General features: G+C 37.9%; 1 protein-coding gene and 1 long non-coding RNA gene across 3 annotated transcripts in view; one reads left to right on the plus strand and one right to left on the minus strand.

Annotated features, from left to right (window-relative positions):
- On the plus strand, positions 1–12,719 carry LOC144520744 (tumor necrosis factor receptor superfamily member 1A). 2 transcript variants are annotated; one of them, XM_078254719.1, is made up of 10 exons: positions 1–294; positions 2,000–2,096; positions 2,203–2,217; positions 2,959–3,096; positions 3,223–3,262; positions 4,640–4,788; positions 5,032–5,196; positions 5,684–5,721; positions 6,025–6,127; positions 11,000–12,719. In XM_078254719.1, the coding sequence occupies exons 1-10, from the start codon at positions 262–264 to the stop codon at positions 11,383–11,385; spliced, it is 1,164 nt and encodes a 387-aa protein (XP_078110845.1). In that variant the 5' UTR covers positions 1–261; the 3' UTR covers positions 11,386–12,719. The 2 variants fall into 2 exon arrangements, with proteins under 2 accessions (XP_078110845.1, XP_078110843.1); XM_078254717.1 differs by having other exon boundaries at positions 5–294; positions 2,203–2,328.
- Positions 10,611–13,446, minus strand: part of LOC144520746 (uncharacterized) — a 7,247-nt gene continuing 4,411 nt past the window's right edge. The window contains exon 2 of the long non-coding RNA XR_013502244.1: positions 10,611–11,390. This is a non-coding gene — a long non-coding RNA (uncharacterized LOC144520746). The remainder of the gene's footprint in view (positions 11,391–13,446) is intronic.

Consider the following 13,446-nt stretch of genomic DNA (forward strand, 5'->3'; position numbering starts at 1 on the left):
TCTAAGGAACTGACAGCTCTGACCCACATACATGCAAACACACACACACACACACACACACACACACACACACACACACACAATCACACAGGCTTCCTTTAACACTTAATTTGACTCATCTTAAGAGGAAATCTACAGATGGCTAAAAGTTGTCAGTTGTGAATTTAGTGGTGTCTTCGCCTGGTGATTACTATAGTGTGATCATATGACTTCGAAAGACTGAAACTAACACTCATTTAAAGTTGGTTGTTTAACTTCCTCATGGTCTACTCTTCCAACATGGACTTTGTTTTGGTAAGTAATCCAAATCAGCTTTTAGATCATCACTCATTGTTGCAGTAATTGTTGTATTGCAACAGTATTGCTGTTACCATCAAAGTGACCTAACAAACATTTTATGTCTCAATATTTGCTAGATAAGTTTGGTTAAAGGGATTGTTTCACATTTTAAACATCATTTGCTTATTCTTAGGGGGATGTTGAGCACTGTGAGAGAGATATGCAGTATATATGTACAGTCTCACCGTTGTGGTTTTAGTTTTTAAGAATTAACAGGCTCAACATCGCCAAACACCAAGGTTGTTGATGAGAGGAGTCATGAAGTTGTATGTGGATGAGTGAAGTGGGGAAGGACTCTTATTTTAGATTAGATTATAGTTTACTCTTATTAAATAATGGGGCTCTCTAACCAATACATTTGCTCAGATTGCCACTAACGAGTATTTACGGTATTGTTTAATCCCATTATTTTCTCAATTAGTCGCTTGGGTTGTAGAATCAGTAAATAGCGAAAAATTGTTGCTGTCGATTCATTTTCTGTCGAGTGACTAATTGATTAATCAACTAATCATTCCAGCTCTAAGATCTACATATTCAGGTGTGTCTGTGACTAAAAGATATAAGGATGTGTTTTTACTATGGTTTTAAGATAACCCTAAATAAAGCCAAACACAGACCCTTCTTTTGTCGTTGGCTGGCAGATTTAGCTAAAAATGGTGGTGAACAATTCTGCAACCCTGTTACACTGAGCTCTCTGATCATGTGTCCCGTTGCCACTGAGCAAGAGCCCTCTAACCAACAACCCTGTTGTCTGTGAGGCTCTTAAGATGAGATGCCTGTTTATGATTAATTTTAACTGTAAACAGCTTTTTCACCGGTGTGTGACCTGTGTAAAGTACCTCTTTAGAGAGGATAGTTTAATTCCAAAGAATTGCAGACAGAGTTTGGCATATCCCTGTCTAACTTCATCCGATACCTACAGGTTAGAGAAAAATACTTCTCTTGAGGCCCCATTCAGAACAATTGGACGGAAGGATGTTTGAAACTTGACCTACCGCAAAAGTGTGTAGTATTTTTGTTCAAGACCATCCCTGCGTCTTCTTCCTTAGATCCCATTAAGCTACAATGGGAAGAGAAGATGGGATCTATTACACATTAGAGTACTCTTAGGCTCCATCTGACCAGGAGAAAATTGGCAAAACGTTTTTTAGGTGTGGCTGAGTTTAAGATGAGGATCCGGGCACCCACTGCCATATTGTTTGGACAGAGGTTTTTGATACCCTTTCAAATTAATGTGGCAAAGTTTTGATCTGTATTATTCATGGTGGTCTTCAATGAGTTAACAATTACCAACCAAACTGCAACACTATCTAATCTCAAACTTAAACAGCTAAAGCATACAATTTAAGCCTCAACCAGAAAGTTTGATAAGATCCGGCAAACTTTTCTGTTCTATTTACAAAATCGCACATTGTTTCTCTCTTTCATTTTCTTTCATTATCCCCTGATAGTATGCGTTTATGTATGGACAGGAGGTAAAATATTTGAATATACATATTTGATAACCTGATATCAAAGGTGCATTCAAATTAATAAACAAAAGATGCACATTGAGCAATGTTTCCGCTACAGCTTGTATGGCAGCTGTAGTGTCACAAGTCAGTTGATTTGTGAGCATCTTCTTCTCCACACAGACCTGAAACCTAGTCTTTTGTTTCAGGTTTTTCCACTGATACTTGCCTTGCTTTTCACCGGACAGTGTTACACTGAGGTTACAGGACAAAAGGGGAGTTCATGTTATAAAATGTGCCCACCTGGTAAGTTGTTCATAAGGAGCTGTATGCATTTATGTGCTGTACAGTTATAGTGGAGTAATCACATATGAACCAATTCCCTTTTCTCCTTTTCTCCAATGGTTCTCAGGGTATCATGCAGCCGGTGAGTGTGCTGATACAGTTGCAAAGCACAAATGTGAAAAATGTGGTAATGGCACATACACAGCTATAGAAAACGCAAGGCCAGAATGCCTGACGTGTGATGTATGTCGTAGTAAGTATCTTGTTCAAATACCATTATAGGGTGATAGAAACACATGCTGTCAGATTGTGAGATATGGTGTTAGCTCTTTAAATTACCCTTGACTAAGAAAATAAATTGAATTGATATTTTCTGGTTATTTAAATGAAAATATGATGCTTTTGGTTGCATTTAACATTCGCCTCTTTTCACAATGAAATTCATTATCATTATGTCATGCCATTTAAAAAAATTAAATAGCAAGAAATATGATAACGATAGCATGTAGGTGGGTTTTTTAGGGATCCAAGGAACATTTTGTGGTTGGGAAGTAGCAGGTTTGTGTATGTGAGATTAGAGACTTCGTTCCATGAAGGCAACGTGAATTCATGTACAATGGCATTCACATTTTAACTCCAGGTTAGATGGGATCTTGTCTTAATGGTCAGGTTTGTCCTAGAACAGGGTTAGCGTACATTTTGAACTAGAATTAAGAAATGATCTGCATTGATTAAAGCAATGTGCAAATTGATTCAAATAATTTATGAATCATGCTTCTCTGAGTTTATTGTACAGCATGAAATCCTGTGGCCCCCTAGTCAGGAATGTGTATTAATGCTGTGGATTGAGACAGAAACACTATATTTTTTTTATTTTCCCCAGATTTTCAGGAGGAAGAACATCACTGCTCCTTTAATAGAAATGTAGAATGTAAATGTAAAAAGGGATACTACAACTCCCCACTAAAGTCTGACCCCACCAAAATGTATTGCAAGAAATGCCCCTGTGAACCTTGTAAAGGTAAGTGAAGTCAAAGCATTCACAGCTGCCATATTAATTCATATCCTGGCTTATTCAATATAATATATTTACTCTCAAAAAGAAGCATGTTGTTCTTTGAATTCTGACAATCACATTTTTTTACAGAGCCTTCCAACAACAAAAGGAAATGCCAGTCCTGCCAAAGGTGGGAGGTCTTATAAGACAGGTTTAGATTTTGTTTTTGGTAACAAAGTGGAAAGCACACACAGAACTGCAACCTTAACTGAAGCCAGAAATCAGAAAAGAAATCCATCTGCATACTGTAGTGATAGCTAGGGTTTTTGCCTTTTAATACTTTTTGGGGCTATCTGTCTATCTCTTTATCTTTCTACTTTTATTAGTTGCTATGTTTACCTTTTTCTGTGTAATTCTTTCTATGATATGGCTTGCTTTTTTGGATAATTTTATGGCTCATGTATTCTATGCAAATGGTCTGGCATAGTAGTAGATTCAATATGTTTTTATCCTATATGTTTTTCAATTTCTATTGAGGGGTCTCTTCTTTCATCTAATTATGGGAGCAGATGGATTTTGGAGTTTGTGTCGCCTTCTCTGTGATGTTTACTTGACCAAGCCTGACACAAACCACTGTGGGGTTACAACTAAAGCTGAACCAATTAGTTGATTAATGTAATGGATTAGTCTATTGACCAAAAATGTATCTGTAACAATTTTGATAATGGATTGTTTCAGTAGTTTAATCAGGCAAAATTGGCAACTATTTGCTGACTCCAGCTTCTCAATTGTTATAATTAGCTTCATGTTGTTTGTATTATTTTAAATTTGGGTTTTTGACTGTTTTTTTTTGGGGGGGGGGGAAGAAAACAAGACATTTAAAGACTTTTTTTCATAGACTACACAAAAACAAACTTTTGATATTTTAATAGCATTTTTGTCTTGATCTAAAATGCATCTCAGTGGTCAAATCAAGTATGGCATAATTTCAGAGTGGTGGAACTTCTGCAAATCTCCAGATGTTTTTCACATCTCTCTTTCACACTCAGTTCCTGTGGTTTTACAACCCATTCTCACTCACAACTTGTAAAAGGTTATCCTGAGGTCCTGCACTACCTGTGCTGAACAGTGTGGCTGTGGATGTTAAACATCTCGACATAAAGGCGGTTTTGTAGCCTTTCTAAAGGATTGCAACTATGCACACCTCTTTTTGTTACTATACCTCCACAGCTCAATAGTGACAAACTCTCCAGGCAAACACAATGGGGGAAATTATACTAAAAGACTGTAACTTTTGAAGATATCCATTTGATTTGACCAACTCAGACTGTTGAAGATAAACCCCCATCACTTACATTGGAATCACATCAGGATGGAATAGTTTAATGTCCAGTGCGAACAAGACAAATTAATACAACAAGAAAAACCTGTTTCAATGTTCATATAGGCACCTGCCTATTGATTTAAGGCTTGAAAATAAAAAATAAAAATCCCTATCCTTAAAATGTATGGATAAATGTGTTGTCAGATTTGACTGTTGTTTTATTAGTCACTCCTTTTTTTCCAGTTGTTTGGACCTCCCTGAATGCAAGGAGCAATGTACAGAAAGTGCATTTCCAACAGATCTATCAACAACATCTGCATCTCCAGCTGCAACTACGACCACAGCTTCAAACAACATATCGAATCCTATCGTGAATCCAGTTCCACCTAACTGTTAGTGCAATAAATGTGCTAATGACAGAATAACTCACTGGTCTATAGTTTTGTAGTTGATGATGACTTATATGCCCATACATACTTTATTGATTTGCCTGATTGATTTCCCTTTTGCTGATTCATGTGTGGTCAGCATTGAATATTGTTGAATTTATTCTGTGGATTATAGACAGAATTACTGTATAAATTAGAATTGATGCATAGTGGAATGATGTGAGTGTATCTTTGTGCCCACACCAGTGAACGAAATTCCCTGGCTGTTTCTGGTGGCACTTCTGGTGACATTTCTGGTGTTCCTTTTGCTCCTGCTGCTCTTCGCCAGGAATCTGTTCAGATACACAAATTGTCTTTGCTGGAGTGCGAAAAAAGACCTGAAGCTGCCTGTTGAGCAGCCCAAATTCAATGGTAACCACTAGTGGAATGTATCTAAGCACATTTTCTCTAGTACAGTTTTGAGTTACTTTACTACTTTTACTTGTAGTACATTGTTTTTACATTGTAGTATTGGTACTATTGCAAAAGTAGCTAATTACTGTTTTCACCAATGACAGTAATACAAGTAGCTACATACTGGTGCTTTGAGCTTTGGTAGTTATCCGCTGGAGAGATTCACACACAGTGAACAAATATATAATGTTTTGTGTAGTTTATATGAAGATACGGAGCAGGTTCTGTGACATAACACAAAATAAGATGAACTCTCATGTATGATTCCTTACACACTTATATTTTGTGTATATATATATATATATATATATATATATATATATAATGCAAGTTTAGACTTTTGTTGCCGAAGAAAGTATTTCATTAAACAAAAAATGTCTTTTTTATGTTTTATTAAATGGTCAAGCAGGAAGCCTACTGATAATATCTGCTTTCCTCCAAACAGAACAAAGCAGTCATCAAGGCAGCTTCCCCAACACGCTGGTTTGTGCTCAGTTTCATGCATTTCATGTTTTGTTGAAATTGTGACCTAGATTGTAGCAGTGCTGTAAGGTGTCAGAGGTCAGAGGGCCTTGTGAAAAAACACAAAAAAACAGTTAAAGGTCAAGGAGAGCAAAGATGAAAAGCCACACAGTTGTAGTCAAATTGAACTTAAGCTGTGATAAATTATCAAGATTTATAGGTGTTTCAGAAATGCTGAAGAATTTTACTCATCACTCTCTAACATTTAACAGAGATGATTGCAACAAAGATTTTTACTTCCTCTTTCTTGTTTGTCCTTCCAAGACATTTAACATATCTGAGGAAACTCCCATGATGACTTTTTGTCAGAGTCCAGCCACGCTACAACATCCAGCCCACATCGCTTCTCTACTATCAGACCACAAAGGTAGGATTCAGTAGTTGATGCCCTGTTACAATGCACAGCCTGTGAAGGACTTGGTTGGAATGTGTTCAATATATTGCAATGGTTTTTTTTGAAGATTATTTTTTGGGCTTTTCTGCCTTTAATTGTTGACAGGACAACTAGGTAGAGGGGGAAGACATGCAGGAAATTATCACAGGTCGGATTTGAACCCTGGACCTCTGTGTCGAGGCATAAATCTGTCAGTAGGCCTATATGTGTGCCTGCTCTACCACTGAGCCAACCTGGCCACGATATATTGCGATGTTTGACATCATTGTTCCTCTCCTAGTGCAGGAGGTGCCTCCGAAATCCTTCTCATGCTGCCTTGATATTCAACCTACAGGCTTTTAAAAAAATGCTTTTACTGCATGGCATCAAGTCTTCCATAAATAGTCAGCACTTCTCTACTCTCAGGCTATTTCCCGTAGGCCCTGGAAACTGCCACTCTTAAGAAAGAATAATCTAGAAAACTCACTAATGAACAATACTATAAAACCTCCCATTTTTAAGTAAAATAATGTAAAAAGGCTATTTTTCCACAGGTTAACACCCTTTTGGCCCTTAAATAGCTTTAATGTTTTCCAGTCAGGATTTCGACCACACCAAAGCACCGAGACTGCTCTTGTTAAGGTCTTGAATAGCATCCACTCACAGTGGAAAGCTTTGGTAATATTTGATCTCAGTGCTGCATTTGATACAGTAGACCCAATGCGACTCAAAACGGGGGTTGTAGGTAACGGAACAAAAAAGAAATTACACTGCCTACTTAGCTTCTCTGACTAAAAAAACCTAAACAAAGCTGTGTGTACATCAGGGCAATGCTTAGGCCTATTTTTATTTCAGAACATGCACTGCATCGGTGCGAAATGTAATAAATATATATATATAAATATATATATATATATATATATATATATATATATATATATATATATATATATATATATACACTGCAACAATCGTTTTCACAAGCAGCAAGTATCCATCGGACTATTAAATTAACCCAAAAAAACCCACCGTGGTCTCCATATTCTTGATCGGCAGAAACGGTTTTTGTTTGTTTGGGATCCGACTGGCCAGTGTAGCCTATTAGAAAAAGTTAAGCAAACTTTGTTGTCTTTTTGACATTTTTCCCCTGAGTGAAATGAGGATAACAGCAATCTCAACCAGCACAAGCGCTTGTGTCACTTGCCAAGTGCAGCGCCGCGCTGTTGAAATGCCTCTCCCCCCTCTGTCTTACCCTGAAAATTCACCTCAAAACGCATCGAAAATGCAAACAAAAGATTTTTGTGGAACTTCAAAGGGGAATAAAGACTAACAAAACAGATAACAACATTGAACACTACACAAACAGTAATTTATTTTTTTCATTTAGGTGATTAATTTTTCATAGTGACACAGGAGGTGCCGGATCCAATAAAAAAGGTTCCGGATCCAACGTTGGTGCCGGAACATGTTCCGGCGTGTTCCGGCTCAAATGAAGCCCTGAGTAGACCACTACATATTACTAGACAGATTGGAAAACTGTGTTGGACTTTCTGGCACAGTGCTTGACTGGTTTGTATCAGTAATTTCATATCCGAGCATAAAAACATGACGTGGAGTTCTCCAAGGCTCCATCCTCGGGCCCTTTTGCCATAATCATGCAGGCGACACACATTTATATAACGATATTACCAGATTACTTTGTTCCCATACAAGCACATAAGTGCATTCAATTCAGTAATTGGATATGCCAAAATGTCCTCCAGTTAAACAAAGATAAAACAGAAATAGTTGTCTTTGGACCCAAAGAAGAACAATTAAAAGTCTGTTTGCAGCTTCAGTCGCTAACGTTAAAGACCACATACCAGGCCAAAAATCTTGGTGTAGTCATGGACTCAGACCTAAATGTTTACATCCACATTAAGACAATTACAAAATTAGCCTATTATCACTTTAGGAATATATTGAGAATTAGAAGACTTATATCTCAGCAGGATTTAGAAGGACTTACCTATGCCATTCCTTTGTTGTTGGAAGGTGCGATACAATCAATATTATCAACTTGCCAGCTGCTTTGCCTCGCCCTAATATTAAACAAATTTTAATTAAGTGAAAGTCATCTCATGATATTATCACTGCTACTACTGCTACAGTACTAAAATAATGTTAATAGTCATGATAGCAAGCATACCCTAGATACATGTATTAAAGGAAGCTTGGAGGTGTTATGATCTATTCTGAATTAAGCTGAATGAAACCCTCACCCTATAAGCAGAGCAGTTTCATTACTGAAATGTGAAAGCAGGCTCATATAATCAAAGAGACATTTGCAACATTTGAAATTGGTCTGGAACAGAGTCAAGTCAAGATTTCTTCAAGGATGTTTGTGAAACTGCATTTTTGAGGTGGGCTAGAAGGGTTAGGAGGAAGTGTGATATATGAACTGTCTCTAAGATCCCTAGAGAGCCTGTTAGCTTATAAAGGAGTAATACAAAAGGTATGTCAATACTGAAAGTCTTAATTAGGGCAAAAGGTGGAATGGGTTTATGGAGGACAAGCTGATTAACAATATCAGGAAAATTGAGAAAGATCAGATACATTAGTTTAATACATTTTATTGTCTCATGTCTTAGTGCATGCAAGAATCCACTCTGCTAAAGTGTCCTTGAGCAAAACTTCTCACTCCTTTACAGGTGATGGTTAGAGAATACTTTAAAATACTTCAAGCACAAATAATGCTGTGCTAACGTTGATGCTGGGATTTCTAGTTTGTTTGTTGTTCTTGCGGCTTGCCTGTCTCAGTCAAGGTAAAGTTCCACTTATAAAGTAATGTAATGTAATGATCTAAATGTCAATTTGTGCTGATTGGACTATATTTAAACTACAAACCCTCTCGCAATTACCATCTACCATGGTCTACTGTCCACCATTTAATAATGCGTACCACAAACGTGTATGTTATTGATCATGAAAGAATTTTGCTCCATACTATGCTTATTTATTGCAAAAATCTATTCGCCAGATGGTGAACTCACACATTTTGTGCACTTCCTCTGCTACCATTTTACAAGCTTTAATCTCTCTGCATCTGACTCAGGGAATCAGGTATCTTGCAAGGTATAGATTTGTTGTTAAAGTATTGCCGAGATTGCATTTAGGCTGAGTCCTTCACAGCGGCTGCGGGTTCGAACCGATAAAATAATCTTAAAAAAAAAAATTTCAATCTTCCAGAGTCACCTCACGCAGAGCTTCTTCAGCTTTGCTCATGATAAAATGTAGCATCAATTGTCATCATGCCATTAATGCCAAACACCCTGTGATGAAAAACAAAACAAAAAACATTATGGTGATACTTCCCAACCTATCACATGTGGTGCACTATCTTCAGCTGCAGTGTTCTCATACTTAGAGCGTCAGCCTTTTCATCTCTGCTGGTTTAGCACACTATTTATCATTGATCAGTCATGTGGTCCAAAGTGTGGAGGTGGAAACTGGGAAACAGGACGCCCTCACTTTTTCACGTCAGTCAGCAATTCAACGTTAGGGGAAATGACAGATCAGATAGTGAGTGCAGTCACTTAACTGTGAATTATTTGCATCCTTTTACATCATGTTTTAATCTCTTTGAAATCGTCAACATCCACACATGTACAGATGTTATTTACAGTAATATGGAGTGTGAAAGGTTGACGAAACCACGTAGATTTTCCACTGCTTTTTATTTTTACCTTTCTTTTGCTCATTCTCAGAATCTATAAGACTTAATTTGTTTGACTTTATTTAAGCAAATTATAGTACATCAATGCTTCACTTGTGATAATGCAGTTTGTTATTCACTAATTGCCTGATACAGGCCTGTGTTACTAGGAAAACCTCTGAGGTTCAGTTTAAAAACATACTCTACTTTTAGGAAGACCTTACAACTGCATTTCCTGCATTAATGTCATGTTTTAGTGTCTGGCATTTGTGGCAGAGCTGAAAACCCCCTTAGTACTGTTGGCATTATGTTGATGATTATGTTTATTCTTTTTATGGTGGTTGTCTGTTTTGCTTTTACTATATGTAAGGACATTTTATTAAGGTGGACACATCATAATAAACCTGCATCCAAGTTACATAATACTAAGTGTTGTTGACTGTCCTGTGCAATGTGTTGTTCTGTATCATTGTGTTGAGTGCCTTGACATTGATGTTTTACAGTAGGTGTTTCTTTCCACCTGTGTGATTCAGTGTTTAGTTTCCCATTAAATTCTGACGTGTGTCTGTCTCTCAATACTTTCGGACTTCCTTACCTTGTCTTTAGCACTCTAATCCAAACCCATTGGTTCCTACAGAAGACGTAAATCTTAAAAAAAACTGCTCACTAATATATAGTTGAAGTGAAAGAAATTTTCTAAAAGAGCTGCACACTGTAGTTTTTAGGAAACGTTACTCAAACAGGATGTACTAATGAATAAGTGGTCGCCGACTAATGAAGAAACCCAGTGCAACAGTGTGGCTTTATTATGTGTTTTTCAACAACAATGGAGCTCTATGGCACAGAGGAATAGGCTATATCAAGCTTTGGCAACAGTTGAGTTGTTGGTTTTGGTCTTACCATGGGATTTGTTGACAATAAGAAAAATAAAGAATATCACCAAACTTATTTTTTAAGAGCACCTGAACCTTTTCATAATAAATGTAGTCAGTGCAGGGCTAATCTCCTGACTACAATGCCTCTGCACAATTATTATATCTTGATGACCTTTAGTTTACAGTTGGGTTTATAGTGTAGTTGGCCAAAAAACAGACAGCACACTCTAGCAGCTGACCTTTTTCCACAGCAAAGTTTTCGGTGTCCTCTGATTGTCTATGTTTCTCTGCACCCAGCTGTCCGACAAGATGAGCAATCAGAGCACTGGCCGGCCGTCGTCCTCTACGCGATTATCAAGGAGGTGCCCTTGCGTAGGTGGAAGGAGTTCTTGCGTCTGCTCTCTGTGGCTGATCAGCAGCTGGAGCGAGTGGAGCTGGAGTCCGGTTTGGGTCTGGGCTCCATGGAGAGGCAGTACCAGATGCTGAGGCTGTGGAGTCAGCGCTCCTCTGCGAGCCTGAATGACATCTTCTCGGCCTTGCACTACATGGATTTATCCGGCTGTGCCCAGCTGTTGCAGGAAAGAATGGAAAAGCTGCAGTGGAGGCCTGAACTGAAGCAAGGTTTCACAGCCTGCAGAAGTTACACCGACCATGGCTTCAATGGGGCAATGCAGGACACCTGAAGCACCTGGGGACACACGCACCACACTATCAGAGATGTCATTGCTTCAACTATGGAGGCCAGTTCCTGGAAGGGATGTTACTTGCAGAAAACTGCATTTATGTCATAAATGACTCATACTGAGTAATGCAGATGTATATTATAGCTTAAAAGTTAAATTACATTATAGAGCACTGTGGAGATCCTGATAGGCCCAACTACAATTGAGGTATAGCACTCCAGATAAGTGTACAGTATAATGTCTCCTTTCTTGAGTTTTTATCAGGTTGCGCTTTGGGTTGATTTTACCTCCAAATTTACACTTAAAATGCAGAATGTAACAAAGCTGCAGAACTGGAGCAGTGGCTTCCTCAAATGCATGCAACAACAACAACAGTAGCATTTTTAAGAAGGGCATCATGGCCGGTTAACACTCAGATAGAACTCTAGTAATCTAGCTGGAGATACTTTTTTTTTTTAAGGGATATCCCCTTATAGTAGTTTTACTGTCAAAGCACACCACTTAACCTCCAGCTTCTCTCAAAAGGCCAACAGTTGAGGGCTGTGGTTTTACAACAGAATGGTGAAATGTAAATGTTTCTAACTCTTTGATTGTGCGCATAAGCAGAAAGTGGTGAAAAGGAAGAGCAAGTCTTCCTGTTTTAATTCTAAAGAAGATGATTTTAGTCATTCCTCCAGAAATCTGTGCTTATTTTTGGCATTTACCCAGTCATGGTAAAGACTCTTCTTCAGTTTGAGTATTTAAACTGTGTGAACATTTTAGTGTACATCTATGATGTTTGAGTCTGACATCACCTTCATCTCTTTTGAGGGTGAAAGTCTGGTGTATCAACTCAGCCACTCACTCTTGTAGCGCACCCTCGTAAGGGAGGAATACTGAAATCCCCATAGAACGTCAGATTTTCAGTTTCCTGCAAATAAATGGTGTCAAGGTGCAGTTGGCTGGGTTTTTCCTCACCACACATATTCCATCTGAACTGATGGTTTCCTGTTGTGGGGTTGGGGTATCTCACTTTGAGAGTTGTTGTGTGTCAATTCAGTTACTGACAGTAACAGACTTGGACTTTCCAGTAAATGGACTTTATTATTTAATGTTTTAATAGGAATCTAGGTATGTGGTTTGTGGCTTTGGACCTTGAGACATATGAGTGTATATTTTATAATTATTATTTTTCATTTTGTTACATGTTGCATATTTTAATACAAATCTTAGGGTTAGGAATTGTATCCTCACTGGAGTAACCTGTGGTACAAATGTGTGTTAACATGGTACTGTAAGAACCTTAGTCAAAGTGTCATCATACAGTATGTCATAAATAAAATTCCTGGCCACAAGGTGGGAGTATTGGCTGAGTGTTTGAACCTCTGCTGTTGTGCAGTTTTGAGCACAGGACACAAAAGAAAGAAAATTTAGTCAGGGTGCTTGAGGACCTTCTATTCTTGAAGTGGATTAGACCAATCTCATGAATTGCAAATTCTGCTTAAGCACAAAGAACAGCTGTCCTACATTGTCCATGTTCAACGGACAGAAAGCATTGATCCCATACAGACATGGATCCAGACATACAGCATCTGAATTTTGACAGCAGGTTCACACATTCACTTATTTTTTTGCATAGTACACGTCAATATGCTTTCAAGTAGCTTTATGATGTGGGAATTAAGTCATTTTACAACTATACTTGAATGCAGCATTTTGGTAGACTTTTCACCTGCTTTTCCATGCTGACTTTTAATAGGAATTTTAAAATGTATTATCATATTTGTGGCGTCTATAATGTGGGCCACTCCATTATGCTACACATGAGAAAATGTCGAGTTTCCATTTTTTTTTGGAAGCATTGGTCGTGCCATTGACCCCGGCAGTAGCCTAATAGAAATGAGCGTTGCACGTTGAACGTTACACGCAATTTGTGTAGATAGGAAAAGTGACATTTATTTAGCACATTTTGACTATGTTCTGCTCTTTGTAAAAAGATCTGAGAGGAAAATAATGAACAAACGACTTTTCTCACAACTCTTTCTCCTTTTCATCATTCCTAGAAGCACTAACCGTCTACTT

The sequence above is a fragment of the Sander vitreus genome, chromosome 7 (assembly GCF_031162955.1).
Source record: "Sander vitreus isolate 19-12246 chromosome 7, sanVit1, whole genome shotgun sequence".
Taxonomy (NCBI): Eukaryota; Metazoa; Chordata; class Actinopteri; order Perciformes; family Percidae; genus Sander; species Sander vitreus.